This window comes from Homarus americanus, unplaced genomic scaffold (assembly GCF_018991925.1).
Source record: "Homarus americanus isolate GMGI-L3 unplaced genomic scaffold, GMGI_Hamer_2.0 scaffold41027, whole genome shotgun sequence".
NCBI classification, from domain to species: Eukaryota; Metazoa; Arthropoda; class Malacostraca; order Decapoda; family Nephropidae; genus Homarus; species Homarus americanus.
The window spans coordinates 6260881-6277709 of record NW_024745073.1 but is presented as its reverse complement, the minus strand read 5'-3'; the positions used below and the strand labels follow the sequence as shown (position 1 = coordinate 6277709).

Genomic DNA, 16829 nt, shown 5'->3' with positions numbered 1-16829 from the left:
AAGTGAACAACATAACATATGGGATTAATTGAAATACAGACCGGGCCGACCCCCAAACTCCACTTTTTGATGACACACAACTATGTTGTCGTAAAAATTTTATCTTAACTTTATGATGGTATGCACACACAATTAATAATTAAGAGAAATATCAATAATATTAGGTTTTTTAACACTTAAATTAGTAGAAAAGATGGCTGGGCACACGGGGATGGGGGGTTGGTTCCGAGGCAGAGGGCAGATTATTGGCCCTCACCTGTATCACTTGTATCAATTGTATCACTATCCACCACAGAGGCTTGCAGGGCCTCTTTGTCAAACCCCTCAAAGTCCATATCCTCACTATAATTATCACTATCACTGATTTGGGCCGGCTGTGGTGAGTGGCGGGTGAAGAACTCGGTAATGTTTTGATGACTGGGCGACCTTGAGCGCACCCTGCTCGCGCCGCTTACACAACATGGTAGATGGCGGGAGGTTTGGATCCAAAAATGGTGCGGCTCGCCAGCCGCTCTCCGCGTAAAGGGGTACACGCACCGCGGAATGTGAGCATTCCGGTTTCCAGCAGGGTACCGCGTAAACGTGGAAACACGGAATGTGGGACCGCGTAAAGCGAGGGTTGACTGTATATTGTGTTAATATTATGCCTTGCTTAAAATAAAAGTACTCCACAGGTAACACTATTGAAGCTTCAAGAAAGACATCATGCATTGTTGTTATTTCAAATATTTTTTTTTTGTTTTCAGTTGCTTACTGTACAGTATATATTTTATAAATATTTGGTAATTATATTACAAGCTATTTACCATAAGTATCATTTTGGGCTTACATTCTCTGCATGGTTTAAATATTTTATTTCATTCTAATAAACATTTTTAAATCTAATTCACTGTCAAGAAATTGTAAAAAAAGATACACAATGCTTGGTTGTTTTATTTGTATAATAAGATATTTTACTATTTAAGCTTTCTCTTCCTAACTGATGACAGGTCTTCCATCAGACATCTGAAGTGGGTTTTCAACTTGTATTTTATACACATGGAATACTAATTAATCAGTTTAGATGTAAATAGATAATTCCCAGTTAATGCTTACTATTATAATGAATCCATATAATTCATGTATTTCTGTTTTCCATAAACTGTATGTATTTTGGCTCATGAGAGTTTAAATGTAGAGAGAGAAGACAAATTGATATTGAAAGGTAATCAGTGTTGTGAGTCCTTCTTTTCCTGCAGGTCATTGCGAATCTCAGAGCTTTTCCAAGATGATCTGTTGCTGGTTTCCAAGTTTTGTAAAAAAAAAATTATCTAACTTTACTCTTATAAACTTACCAGTGTCACAAAAAATAACAGTAAGTTACAGTAGAACTTTACAGTACCAAATTAATTTAGGACAAATTCTGGTAGCTATTTCTGAATTTATGTTAGGAACCACGTGTGGTAATGTGTCCTTGGTAAGAGGTGGATCATTATAATATTCAGCTTTGCCATCAGGAGTTGAAGTTTAATGTGTTGTTATTGCTCTGGATATGGATTTAACTTAGTTATAGAATATTTCATAATTAAAAAAATAAATACTGTACTGTAATATCCCCCTCCCCCCAGGCACTGGACTATGACAGACACAACCCCCCCCCCCCCTCATATGTATGGCAATTCAAACTGTGCCACGAAATTACAACAGTACATGCACATCATATGATGTGAACCAAAGCCTGGGGGCTAAGCAGGATAGAAGTTTTTCTTTCAGCTATATGCATCCATTTCTACAAGTCCACATAGTAGTCATCTTGGTACTGTTGCACTCTGTCCTGATGATCAAGTAATGAAAATCTGGCCCATGCTTCCTCACTTGAGCTTTTGTCTTTGCATCACAAGTGTTCAAGGTATGGAGAGGATATTACAATCCAATACTGAGTCCAAACTGTGCACAAAGACATACAAAACTGGTCAGGTCATGAATTATAGATGGCATAGTACAGTATTCATAATGGGTCAGTATGCTGGAACAGTAGAATTCCATATGACTTTCATATACAATACAGCGGTATCTCCGTTAGCCGGAACAATTGGTGCAGAGCATTTCTGGAGGATTAGAGTTTTCCGGGTAACGATACAACTTACTCAAACACGGAAAAATTTCTTATACCTGAAACCTTTTCTGATTACTGGGAAAAGTTCCAAGTGTCTAAACTAGACCTCTTGCACAGATGGACAGTAGCCACTTCCCCAGAATGTTTCTGTGTGCTGGGAATGTTTTCCTTGAGTCTAAGCTACTGGAATCCATAAGTGCAGTTCTAATTAAGTTAAAAACTTGATTTCTTTACTACAGTATACTTTGGATTTACGCTGATTTTGTTTACGCGTTTGGTCATTTACGCGGTGCCTTGCCAGAATGAAATGTTTTAATTACGTGGTAAATTTCATCATTTACACGGGAAGCGGCGCGGGCAGGGTGCGCACAAGGTCGCCCAGTCGTCAAAACATTACCGAGTTCTTCACCCGTCACCCACCACAGCCGGCCCAAGGCAGTGATAGTGATAGTAAGGATATGGACTTTCAGGGGTTTGACAAAGTGGCCCTGCAAGCCTCTGTGGTGGATAGCGATACAATTGATACAAGTGATACAGGTGAGGGCCAATAATCTGCCCTCTGCCTCGGAACCAACCCCCCATCCTCGTGTGCCCAGCCATCTTTTTTACTAACGTAAGTGTTAAAAAACTTAATATTATTGATATTTCTCTTAAATATTAATTGTGTGTGCATACCATCATAAAATTAAGATGTTATTTTTACTACAACGTACTTATTGTGTCGGAAAAAGTGTAGTTTGGGGGTTGGCCCAGTCTCTATTTCAATTAATCCCATATGTTCTGTTATTTCGTTTACGCGTTTCTCGTTTTACGCAGACCTCCACGGGTTCAATTGACAGCGTAAATGCAGACTATACTGTATAATAATCAAAAATAGTTTATCTAAAAGTTTGGTTAAATAAATATATTTAAAAATTAGAAATCAATAAGATATGGGCATGAATGAAGCTGTGTGTTTACAGCAAAGACTGTTATTTTCCACTACCATGGAGCTGTGGGGAACGAGTGGGTCTCGTGTAACTGACGGGACCTGATGCTATGTCAGGTGGAGATAGGCTGGGGGATTAGTGGTCTCATATTACTGACCTGATGGAATGTCTGGTCACCCTTTCTTGGGTGGGGGATTAGTGGGTTTCATGACCTGAAGATGTCTTGAATAAACACGAAACCTAAAGTAATTTTAGGGAGATTGTGTAGAGTATTTGTATAAATGAGCAAAGTTGTATCCCTTCAACATTACTTTACATATCATTTTAAAATATGGAGTGAGAAAGCAGAAAGGTGTGGGTACTTAGAGAGAAGGAGTGGAAGTGAGTGTTGCCAAGCGCTACTCAACACCTCATATATTTTTGTCGCTACCAAGCAGTCACACACACACACGCAGATGTGCCATACAATAAGACTCTCACTCCTCATGCTTGCTGTCTTAATTCCCTTGTTGTGTGTGTGTGTGGGGGGGTGGGTGCGTGCGCTCGCGGGGGAAGGTGTGCATGTGTGTGTGTGTTTGTTGAGGGGGTGTGGTGTGGGGGCTGGTGATGGGGTGGGTGAGGTGGGTAGTGTTGAAGTGTGTGTGTGTGGGTGGTTGTGTGCGTGCGTGCATGGGTGCGTGCTTGCTTCGTGTTTTTGACAGAAGCGAACCTTTTTAAGGGGGTAAGGGTCGTGTGGTCAGTTCCCCCCCCCCTCCTTCCTCACTCAAACATGGCTAATTGTAATAGGGAGATGAATTTGATACCCTAATGATCCTTAATAAATTTTCTACGAGACGTTTCCAATAAGATATCCTTAAACGAAATATTTCGATATGATTTAGTAATGGGAATTCCATTCTTTTATACCTATATAAAAAAATTAAGAAACGTAAAATCAGTTCTAATTTTGTTAGACTTCCCACATTTTATCAAAATAATCCTGAATACTTTAACTTACTTTTATCTTATTCACCACTGATTGGCTCTTTAGCCGCTTGGGCTTTCGATCACGTCTCTTATGCACTGTTGGTAAGTACTGGGCATGCACTAGCTCCTTAATGTATCTGAACCTGCTCCAGTGTTGGTCAAGTCTGGTCTTGAAAGAGCTCATACTCGATACTGTCAACACATTCTGGCAGGTTGTTCCACAATTTCACAACTCTCGCTCCAAAAAAGTTTGCCCTTACAGTTTTCTGGACTTAGGGCTTCTTCAACCACTGCACAATTTTGTTCATACTGTACACACAATAATGTATACTACTGTTTATACAGTACAGTATTACCCCACTTAACGCGATTTCTCATATACGCGGTGCCTCGCCAGAACCAACTTTCACTTAACGCGGTTCATCTACTCATATACGCGGTGAAGTATAATATTTTTTTTGTTTTTATTTAGCTCATAAAATTCATACAAATTACCCGGCCAGAATATAATTTACATTGCTGGAATTCTTACAATATGATGATCATTTTGAATATAAACATCATAGATTTTGCATTAGACATACAAATTTTAGATATAATGTTTACTCTGAGTAAATATGTTATTTTTTGTGCAAAATATATGACATTTGTATTCAAAATATAACTGGTCTTACAAGGAATCCAGCAATGTCAATTATATTATCCTAACTTTAGTTTGAGGTATTATTTATTACTAAAAAGGTAAATATTCTGGTTTTCCCACACATCTGGTAGGGAGGGTTGGTGAGGGGTGGGGGGGAGGGAGGGACCGACCAACCATCTGGCACGGTGTGAAGAATATTTTTTTTTATATTAACTGAAGATATTTGCTTTAGCTCATAAAATTCATACAAATTACCCGGCCAGAATATAATTTACTTTGCTGGAATTCTTACAATTTGATGATCATTTTGAATATAAACATCATAGATTTTGCATTAGACATACAAATTTTAGATATAATGTTTTACTCTGAGTAAATATGTTATCTTTTGTGCAAAATATATGACATTTATATTCAAAATATTCCTGGTCTTACAAGGAATCCAGCAATGTCAATTATATTATCCTAACTTTAGTTTGAGGTATTATTTATTAAAATCTAGTGGTTTTCCCCCCAAAATTTCTCAGAGAGGGAAGAGCCAGCAGTGTAGTGTGAGAAGAGGGGGAGGGAGTTAAGCCCATTATTTGAATGGACATTAACTTGGTGACTCTATTTCTCTATTTCTCTTAATTATTAATTGTGTGTATGTACCATCATAAAATTAAGATGTTATTTTTACTAGAACATAGGTATTGTGTCGGAAAAAGTAGAGTTTGGGGGTCGGGCCAGTCTCTATTGGAATTAATCCCATATGTTCTGTTGTTCCATTTACGCGGATTTCACTTAACGCGGTACCCTGTGGGTTCAATTGACCGTGTAAATCGGGGTACTACTGTATTGTACTTACCAGCAGATCTGTCATCTTTAGCCTAGAATAGGCAGACACTTCACTCAGTTGACTGTAATACATAACTAGTCACGTCTTAAATCTTGTGATGAAGGTTGGGTGGGAGATTATTGAGTCATGGTACTAACCTAACCTGATGCACTGTCAAGTCACCCATTGTTGGGTGGGGGATGAGTGGGTCTTGTGACCCTGAAGATGTCTTGAATGACACTACAATACATTTACACTACTTTAGCAATATTACTTTGATACAACATGATAAAATGGACAAACAATGAAAATTAAACAAACAAAAGTAGGTACTGTACTTGTATTCAGGAAGCTTCCCTGTGGCCGAGCGTGTAGCGTGACAGACAAATAGTCCTGCTGAACCCGTTAACCCGCAATGGGCATTCAAACAGTGTCAGAAAAAGGCGCGCTTTCTCGAATGTGACCCGGGGCGTAAGGGTTAAAGAGATGAATTTCATACCATAATGATCCTATATGAGACGTTTCCAATATGATATCCTAAATGACAAGCCCAACAATAAGGTAAAAAGTATTTTGCTGTATATGAAGGGTACTGGTAGAATAATTTATTTGAAATATTCCATAACATTCTAAACCATAATATCCTGACCACTAGGGCTAGTTATACAGACTTTTCCCTGTGAAAAAGCCGTAATTTTGAGCAGCATATTACTGTACAGGCACTGTACTCATTTTGTGCTCAATATACAATGCTAAAGGACTTAAAATTTTATCTTGTGCAAACTATGAGATGTTTATTCTCAAATTAATTGCTATCCTGCAAGGATTCTAGCAATGCAAGTTATATTCTGTGAAGTCAAGTCTGTGACATTTTATAAGAAAAAACTGTAAGCCTAAAAAAAAAAAGTCATCCCATTAATCTTTATCACCGCCATCTGCCTCCCCCCTGCTGGTTAGGAAGAGGGGGAGACGTGGGGTGTCAACAGCCAGTAGGGGAGATTCACACTTATTCAAGGATTATAAAAGGCAAGGAGTTTAGGTTTTTCACTTACAAAATGTCACTGAATTAATTTAGCAGAATACAGTAAAGCCTCGAATAACGACGTTAATGTGTCCTCCAATATTGCAGTGTAAGGTGAATCGTCTTATCGTGAATCATGAGTTAAGTCACTGCTTAACATCCTTTACATATTGAAAGATTTTTCCTTGGAGCTACTAATTAGCAATTTTTCCTTTTCAAGTCAGCAGGACTAGATAAAAATAAGCAGTTTGATGCAGATGAAATGAAGGTAAATTTTATTTACTTGCAATGCATTTGGCTGGTGTCTTGCTTAAGGCTTTTTGGTGCAGGTAACAAGATGTGAAGGTTTACCTTGTGATGTCTGTTGAGCTTCTGTTGAGAAAACTAACTCTGAAATATTTTTACATATTGAACTGAAGAAAAATAATGAATGTTTTTTTATGTTTATATATTGTACATAGTTTTTAGAGTAATAGAGTGATAGCTAATGATTTATATGTATTATAATGACTTCTGTATTCATTGCTTTCAATACAAGAGGTCCCCGACTTATGAACATCCGATTTACGAAGGGGCGCCGATATAAATGGGGTTGAACTTGAATTTTCAGTATTTTATTTACTTGATGACTTTTTTACCTTAATTTACTGTATTTTGTCATTTTATTTCTCTTTTGTCCTAAATTAAGTGATTTTAGATGCATATAAGGACTTAGGCTATGATATAGTGGGATTTTAAACAATGTTTTGTAAGTACGGTATGCATATAGCATGTGTTCCGACTTACGTACAAATCTGACTTACGTACGTCCTCAGGAAAGGAACCCGTTCTTAACCCGGGGACCCTCTGTACTCTTGTGCTGTCGTTTTTTATAGGAATGCCAAGCATAGTATGTTTATATATACAGTAATGGTTTGTTATCAGATAGATATAGAAGTGATTTTAGATGTATTGTCCTAGAGTGCTTACATTAATTGCTTTTAACTGTGTTGATATTCCTAACCTTTAAAAACATTCAAGCTGTGGTGGTAAGGCTTACTTTAAATAATTTTGAACTCTGTGGCCAGTTGGGCCAGTTTACAAATCCATGACAAATAAATCACTGGAAGAAGATCAGGCAAAACTTTCTCACATACCATTGCTTTATGAGATGATGGATAATGGAGGACGATTGAATAGTTTTTCACACCAGACTGGGAAACATATTCATTTACTATGGTTTGTAGACCCTTAAGAGGAGCAGTCATCACTGGGCAGAAAGATTAATACACAAACAATATTTCCAGTTCTTCTGGATCTGAGCAGAAGTGCCCAAGCTATGTAGGTTAGTATTTCAGGTGGTGTGGCGCAGTCTTAGTTATATGAGTCAGCTGAGCATAACTCCTTAGGTACTTAAGCTCTTCTCTACTCTCAGTACCCAACTTGTTTTTAATAAATTAATTTACTTTTTATTTTTTCAAAATATATGGAGTCAAGAATGATATACTACAGAGCTATTGATATTGAATCATCATATTAGTTTTTAGTTCTTTGAAATGCAGTCTTAAGCAAGCTTAAGATTTAATTTTCATGGTGGTGCTCAGTGTGGTGGTGGTGGTCCAGTAGTAAGACAGATGAACCACATTACAGAAACTCCTCAATGAATGTTTTTGATAACTAAAATATACACAATAAGGGATAAGTGGCTTGAAATCGTACTGTATTTTTTTTCGAAAAAGTTGAAGAGCTTTCCTAAAATCTGCATTTCTCTGTTGTATTGCCCAGAGTGTTGATAATTTTGTTAATCTTTTATTCCAGAGTACTGCTGACAGTTAATATAGGTCAAAAGTAAGAAATGGTTAAGCTTTGGGCCCCGTGTTTATTGCCCTCAGCACGTCTGCTCATGTATCTTTTACCCAGATTATAATTAATTTGGATGCCTTTGTGACCTGAAAACTTACTTGTGAAAAGAAAAAAATTTCAGCTAACATTAATTGGTATTATTATTGACTCCACTGCTTCTTGTGTTACTTGTATTCTCCTGCTGTTCAGTTTCTTACTGATTTTAGTAGACCCCATGTATATGTAAGGACACTGTGCCCTTAACAGGTTCATATGATCACAATATTGTGAATATGTTACCTATAAAAAAGTAAGTTTAACTTCTGGACATCACCAAGTCCATCATCATAGCCCTCGTGTACCATAAATTTTACTCTAAAAGTCTTTATTAAACAATCTTCAGAAGTTACTGCACAATTGTAGCTGGTAGCTGAACAGAATAAACTAATACAGATGTTTACAATAATGGGAGATACTCCAGGCAATCAGTTTAGTCACAATGGAAGAGTAATGAGAATTAGGTCAGGTTGTCCAACTGCCTGTGGCGAGACAAGATGTATGGTTGATGTATGCTTTAACAAATATAACATTAATCGTTTAGAAATGACTAATTGCCAACATAGTGAAAATCAACATATGGATTGAGGTTTGGGCATGGGCGATGTAATATTGCCTACACTTCTAAAGGGGTAGGGTTAGGCCACTGAGTGTGGTGTGTCAATGTGCTCAGAAAGTGGTAATGGTGATGATCATATACTCCACAGCTATTATTGTCCTATGTTATAAGATGATGGTGTATAGCAGTGGACCAGGCAGTAGAGGTGTGTGTTGGCTACTCTTCTACTGCCAGGTTTGCTACTAGTAAACACTGACATATGGCTACACAATACAGAAACTACTGTAGTGTACATGATGTGGTGCTATTTAGGTTGTAGCTAATTCCTGGGAGATGTTTGTTGCCCAACCCCCCTCCCATTCCACCATGTGACTGCTTTAACCGAATTAGTGACCAGGTAGTCACCCTACTTTGTGATCCTACTGCTACCCACCGTCGTCTTCCAATATATATCAGCTCTAGTGTACACCAACTTCCATGTGGTTGTTTAATTGTCATGGCAGTCTTGCCTCATAAAACTTGTGGTGCATAAACTAAATCTATGCTGATAAATCTGCAGCAGCATTATAAAAAAAATGTGTTCATCTATCCAGTAATACAAATTGTGGCTATAAAGATTGCATAGATGTGAGAGTTTACTGCTTGTTTTGATAGTTGCTGATTCACTTGTTCCAGGGATTGCATGCAGCATATTTTGTTAAAGCTTTCAACAATCTGTTACTTTAATCTTACTTTGGCCCTAATAATGGATGTGTAAACATTCTTTGCCTAAAATTATGCTTTTTATATAAATGACAAATATTATTTTTATTTCTCTTCTATGAGCTTCCCTTCATTTATCTCAATTGGTACCACTGGTCCCTCTGATGGTGTTGATGAAGTATTGTTTGTTCTCTGGCTTATCCCTGCAAACTCAATATGTAATGTAAAATTATTATTATTACTGTATTATTATTTTTATTGTTATTATCATTGTTGTTATTAATTATTATTTATGAAAAATTAAACAAGATTTTTATTATTGGTAATTCTAGTGTGAGAGCTGTGCTACTACACAAACTGTAGCTGCCTTAGATGTAGCTTAGTCATGTATAACAAATACAGGTAGTTTAGGTGGCCATTTAGCATTTCAGTAAGAGGTGTGTTTCCCAACAGTGCATCGTGATATATATTTAGGATTGTCTTTATGAATATCAAGGTACCCAGTAATCAGTATTATTAAGCAAAGTAATACAGTACAGAGTTTAGTGATTGTCTTGTTACTTATTAGAAATATGATCGAGCAGAAGGAGTAGTTTACACCCAGGGCTCCCACAGTTCTCTCAGTTGTGAATGAGTACTTAACTTTGTAGTTGGGGAAGTAAAGACACATGAATGCAGTGCTACCCAAACTGTCTCCTGCACCAAAAGGAGACTTAGCAGTGAGTGTGCTGTACAGTGACAGGATTGACAACTTTTCTAGTATTAAATGTTTACTAACAGTGATTAATTCTGTGATTAGTCTGCAGGGAATCAGGTGGTTGAATATATGCAGAAACTTTGCAGCAATGATGTCAACATGCCAGTTGGTGGAGTAATTCATAGTGGCATGCAGAATGAGCGTGGAGGCTTTGAGAATGATTGTCTCCTTATACGCCGAACAGATAACAGGTGAGGTTTCATCATGCTAATTCAAATCACAAAAGTGTGTATGTGTTGGCCCATTGTATTGTATTTTTTGGTAAGTTTTTGTGTAACATCTACGGTATTTGCAAATGTGTATTCTTGTGCAGATGGAAGAGTGGGAACGTGTATTTTTTTCTTAACTACGCCAATAAAAATATTTTGTATTGTAAAATACAAAGCTAAGAAAAGTCTCTACAAAATGCTTGATAGTCCTACCGGTATACAGTACTTAGCTGGTAGTTAACATTAAAAAGGAAAACTCAGTAATGATAGAGTAATGATAATGGAAGCAGCAGGAGTATTGTACAGTACTGTAGTATCATATTAAAAATGTAGCTTTACACTGACTTTCTTTAGATAATATGAGAAATACAGAAAATGAAGAAAATATTAAATGTGTCACAAATGTTGTGCTTCCATTACAGCTACTTGATGTTAGCCCCCACAACTCAGCAGACCCGCATCATGGACTGGATGAGACGACAGATCACAGCTGAAGCTTGTGTGTCTGTGTCAGATGTGACGTCTATGTACTCTGTGCTTAGCGTTGTGGGGCCAAAATCAAGAGAAATGTTGTCCCTAATGTGCAATAATAATCTTGTGTTTTATGGACATATGGCAAAGGTAAAAATTCCTTCTGTGCTCTCAGATTGTAGCATGACATGTCATATTACTCTTTCCCAGAATTTGCTCGGGTGGGCTAATTACCGTAAAAAAAAAAATAGTTTAGTTTCACAGAAAGAAGATATGCTGACTAATATAAACTGAAGAAAAGGGTACTTTCCAAAAGTTTTCTCATTAATGGTACTCCTCTCCAGGAAATCAATGTAGCCTATGCATCAGGAGTGATTGTGCTGTCATTTACACACATGGGAGAACCTGGCTATACCTTGCTCATCCCTGCAGAATATACTCTCCACATCTATAATCAACTCATGAAGGTGAGTCAAGAAAACATCAAATTATTGTTAATCCTTGTAGCTCATAACTATAGAGTTTGTGTGTGTATGTGTGCTTTATTTTATACCTAATAAAGGTAACCATTTCTGCTAAGTGTTTCTACATTTGCAAAGATACTCATGAAGTAAGAGAACAACTATTTCCTTGAGATGTACCACATGGGTACTTAAATGCAAGGAAAGGTATCCAAATTTCAAAATTCCTAAGCAAATCCTAAACAAATACTTGAATAAATACAGAAACAAATTATCACATTACAGTACTGTACTACTTTGTTTCATACTAGCACAGTATATGTGTACAGTACTATACACTGTATATGTGAGGCACTCCACATGTGTGTATTTGTGTGTGAAATTGTATATTGTTAGACATCTATCAATTAGTTAGAGCAAAGATTTATTTCTCTCTGAAGAAAGTTGTTTCAAAACTTCAGAGAAATTAATCTCTTCTATGACTTAATGTTTCCGTGATCACTCCTATTATCATATGAGGGTTTGATTTTTATTATTATGGGCTGTATAGATAGAACCAGTGATAGGTTAATGGAAAAGGCCATGCAGAAGAATTTAAAATTTTGAACATCTTTGTAAGTCAGTCATTGGGATCAGCAGATGTACCAGTTGAATTAAGGAGACTCAAGGGTAATAAATATGACAAAAGGCTTATAATTCTGGATTACAGTACTATTGACAAGGCATTTATATCTGGTGATTTAAACTACTTTACTGTAGCTTCAAACAATAATCTTGAAACTTCTTTAACCATTACCAACTTATACAGTATCATAAATTTGTAATACAGCATGTCCTTCAAATTCGCGGGGGCTAGATTCTCAAAATGGCTGCGAATCGCCAAATCTGCAAATAACATTTGCTGACTGGGGGGGGGTCGCATTTTTACTTGTGTACTAAGAAATGTATACTGTATTCCCTTTATGTGTTTGCCCTTAGGACAATTTTTTCTTTTACCTATATTGTATATATGAGACACACACACACACAAAGCACATATAAATATATATTAATGGGAAAATCCTCTCATAAATAATTCAGAAAAAATTATTAAAAATGTTATATTGTATATATGAGACACACACACACACAAAGCACATATAAATATATATTAATGGGAAAATCCTCTCATAAATAATTCAGAAAAAATTATTAAAAATGTTGAGTCTATCCTTAAGTCCACTCCATATTTTATTAATAATAAAGCACGGAGTTGACTTAAGGTTAGACTCAACATTTTTAATAAATTTTTTCTGATTATTTGCAAGATGATTTTCCCATTATTATTTATTTGTACCGGTATGTGTTTTGTGTGTGTGTGTGTGTGTGTGTCTTCCTTACACACACGTATACAGTATACAATACTGGTAAATGAAATTACTGTCTCTAAAACGTGAAAATGCCAGCAACTTTAAAACTACCCTTAGACATTCTTGGGTACATCCAGGGTATCATTCACTAATATTAGAGGACTGTGAAATAAAAATCCTCAAATTATCCGGGCATACTGTACAGTAATATCTCCATTAGCCGGAATCCCTCAAACCCAGAACTCTCCAATAGCTGGAATTGAAATTTTCTCGGAAAATCATTCCTGAAGCTGGAATTTTCTGGAAAATTCTGAGAAAATTTTCCTGATACCCGGAAATTATGGTGATGGGAGAGTTTTTCCGGGTTTGAGAGATGATGTAATGGACAATTCCTGGAACTTCCGAGAACATTTTACCCTTAGCCGGAGAATTCTGAAAAATTCTGGGGATGAGGGATTTTTTCTGGCCTTGAGAGAGTCGTCTTGTTACCCGAAAATCTCTCATTCCCGGAAGTGCTCTGCACCAATTCTTCCGGCTAACGGAGATATCACTATTATTTATATTTTCTCTGTCCTTCCAGATTGGACATGATTATGGTATTCGCAATGTGGGTATGTTGACTATGCGTTCATTACGTGTTGAAAAATTTATTCCATTCTGGGCAGAAGAACTGGACTCTACCACAACCCCATATGAAGTGGGTCGTGGTTATAAAGTCAAACTTAATGTGAGTACATTAGTAACCTATTTAAGTTGTACAGTAATGATTATTGGCATCTTAGTTTAGTAAATAATTAATAGGTAAAAATGTTTGAGATTTTCATCACCTTCAAAATTTTTTCAAAGGTGCTCCTGATCACTCAGATTAAGAATATTAGCAGAAGTTAAAATTATGGATATTTATTGTACAAGTACAGTATTATACCATATTGATCCTTGAAAAGGAATCCACTTCTCATAACTTTTGGAGTAACCATTTTACAGTACTGTACTAGACCTCTGTTCTCCAAGGATTGTTACAGTACAGTACCTTAATTAGGCATGATCATTAAAAATATTAAACTTTTACAATAATTCAGAAATACAGTTGCACAAATTCTAAATTGATGAGATGAAAATGTTAATACTTTACTGTATATTTTGAGTTTTATTACAAATTTCAGAAAGAATATTTCATTGGCAAATTTGCCCTGATGCGCCAGGCAAGCCAAGGTTTGAAGAAGAGATTGGTTCATTTAGCTCTGGATGACTGTTTTGACCCTGATGAGGATATTTGGCCCTGGGGAGGTGAACCTATTTATCGCAACAATATCTTTGTTGGCAACACTACATCATCAGCGTAAGTGTCATATAGTGTGTTATGGTTTCTATGTATGTACCGGTATGTACTGTATATATGTGAGATAGTAGAGGGCCTTTGAGATAAAAAAATTAAGTGAAGAAGAAATGTGATGTTTTCTGAAGATTTTTTTTTTTTTTTAAGAAAAATGTACTTTCTTTGATGAAGGTTTTAGGAGCAGTTTCATGAACAGTACTGTATTATACAGGGTATTGCAATTTCACTTTTTTTTTTAATTTAACTTATTTTCCTGTGTGTATCTTGTACTGTATTATCCTGACTCCCAATCCAGTATATTTCCTTTCCATTTTTAGAGCAAGATGTTGCACAAAAATTCGTAGGGTTCAGGTTTAATTCTGTCTCGCAGTTGTGTTTCAGCTCCTTGTTTTAAAACTGTACTTCCAACTAACACTACTTATCCTTAATAATCTATGAAATTGCAGTAGATGAGGAAATTGAGGAAGAAGTAAGTATGCATTGACATCTTGATGTGATAGTTTTTGCTTTTAAGAAAGCCTCTTTCCTCTATCTCAGCTTAGATTTTTTTGGATCAACTTTAAAATTTAAATAAGTAAAAAATATTTCTTTCCTTTTCAGCTTTGGACTTACTTTAAATAAGATGATATGCCTGGGATTTGTTCGGCACCATGACGGGAAAAACGTTACTCCTGAATACATCTTACAGAATGCAAAATTTGAAATTGATATAGCTGGACGGAGGGTAGCTGCCCATGCTTCACTTCAACCTCCCAAGATGCCTGTAGTCAGAATGGATGGTTTTACTTCATACAGACCTAAATCACGAGGAATTCTCACGCAGAAATAAAGATTTTATCAAACAGTGTACATACTTAAGCCGCTGAGAGGGTGGGGAAGCCGGGATAAATCCTCAGGGCCTGGAAAAGGGGGGATATAAATAGTAAATATATGTGTAAAAGGGGCCCATAAATTTATCTTTACCCGGGGCCCTGGCCAGCTCTCGGGTTTCTTGTCCATACTTAAACTTGACTATTTATGAATTAAATTTGTACAGATATCAAAAAGTGTTTGCAAAACTCCCAAAATCACACATACTGTTTCATTATTTATTCTGGTGTAATTTTGTTCAGTTCAATTAATTTTAGAGGTAACCTTTTTATATTGAACAGAATGATTCACATTAACTCCTTACCTACCATAATGCAACTTAACATTTGCTATTGCCATCATATATGTAAATACCTGCAGCTGTCATACATGCCAATATCAGCTTGGCCATTGTGTAAGGAACAGGTTTAACAAAAGACAAAACAAGAGGCAAAAGCAGAATATTTTTTAAAAAACATCAGTAACAAATGTGTAATCAAACTCTCTTGTCTTGGATAAATGTAACAATATTAGTTCAGTGTACATAATACTTGAATTTGAATTTTTCATCGCTGGGAATTTACTATGAAGGAAAGATTGCCAGCTATAGTACTCCATATTAATGTAAAACTATGCGACTGTATCACTGAAGGTAATGCAGAAGAACCCTTCCAAAGTTTTCAAGTTCAACAATGGCCATTTCTGAGGTTCAATATGCTGTGAAATGATGGTTCTTGTACGTGACTTAAATATTTGTGACATGGGCTTTTCAAACCAAAGTTCACGCCAAGCTAAAGCCCTCAAGTAATTGAATGGAAATGGTTTTGTACAGATGGACAGACAGCAATGACTGTGTGTTCCCTATCCATTTTCTGTTTTGGAGATAAGAATTAGTGCATTCTGAAATAGTAATTAGCTGTTGATGTGTGAAATTAAACAAAGTATTACTACTATGTATGTAAAGAGTGCTCTCCTCAGAAAATCTTGTGTAAATATCAGTAACCAAACATGCCTCACGCTTAAAAGTACTGTACTGTACTGTACTGTACAGTACAGTACAGTACAGTACAGTACAGTACAGTACAGTACAGGTATCCCCTGATTTACGATCTCCCTATCTACGATATTCATCCTCAGTGAACATGATGTATTAAGACCACCCCCCTATTTATGATGAAAACAATCGGCATGAACGATGGTAATCGTCTGGCCAACACAGAATATGGAACACATCTCATAGTGCATTTGTCAGCTGCAGTTTACCCATGCCCTGCCATGTGGCCACCTGATGCATTACAGTACCATGGTTTGTTCCATGGTGATCGAACATGACCTTGATCGTTTAGCTCAATGATAATTATCGGTCCATATTGGTGGTGTTACTTATCATTGGTGTTTTTTTTTGTTTTTTTACCTTACAGTCAGACAACATCACTAACAGTCAAATTGTACTCTATTTAAATGACTGTGAAGTGAGCAGTGTAACTTTAAAAATGTCTGGGAAGACTAAGGCACCCTAGAAAACTGTCTCTTGGGGTGAAGCTTGACATTGTGAAGCAGCATGAGACCCCTAGATGCTATATGGGAGTCAGAGTGACATCTCCACTCTAACCTTCAAGAGTACCCTCAGCCTCGAAGGGGACATATAATGACAACCAGGCTTGTTCTTAATGATGTGGTAAGTGTTGTTTAATTGTGTTGTAGGTATAGTATTAGTATAGGATTATTATTTTTTTTCTGGTGATAATGTGGGTGTTGGACTGGCTGGGAACATATCCCATTGGACC

General features: G+C 36.6%; 1 protein-coding gene across 12 annotated transcripts in view; it reads left to right on the top strand.

The window, feature by feature from the left end:
* The window catches only part of LOC121878544 (pyruvate dehydrogenase phosphatase regulatory subunit, mitochondrial-like), a 103276-nt gene extending 88037 nt beyond the window's left edge, over positions 1-15239 (top strand). For 11 of the 12 annotated variants that reach the window (XM_042384842.1, XM_042384834.1, XM_042384841.1 and 8 more), the window contains 7 exons: positions 6692-6739; positions 10410-10558; positions 10999-11197; positions 11392-11514; positions 13438-13584; positions 14021-14196; positions 14794-15239. In XM_042384842.1, the coding sequence (XP_042240776.1) occupies positions 6692-6739; positions 10410-10558; positions 10999-11197; positions 11392-11514; positions 13438-13584; positions 14021-14196; positions 14794-15022 (1071 nt within the window). In that variant the 3' untranslated portion in view covers positions 15023-15239. The remainder of the gene's footprint in view (positions 1-6691; positions 6740-10409; positions 10559-10998; positions 11198-11391; positions 11515-13437; positions 13585-14020; positions 14197-14793) is intronic. The other variant, XM_042384844.1, reaches the window with a different exon arrangement.
* Positions 15240-16829: the final 1590 nt, after the last annotated feature.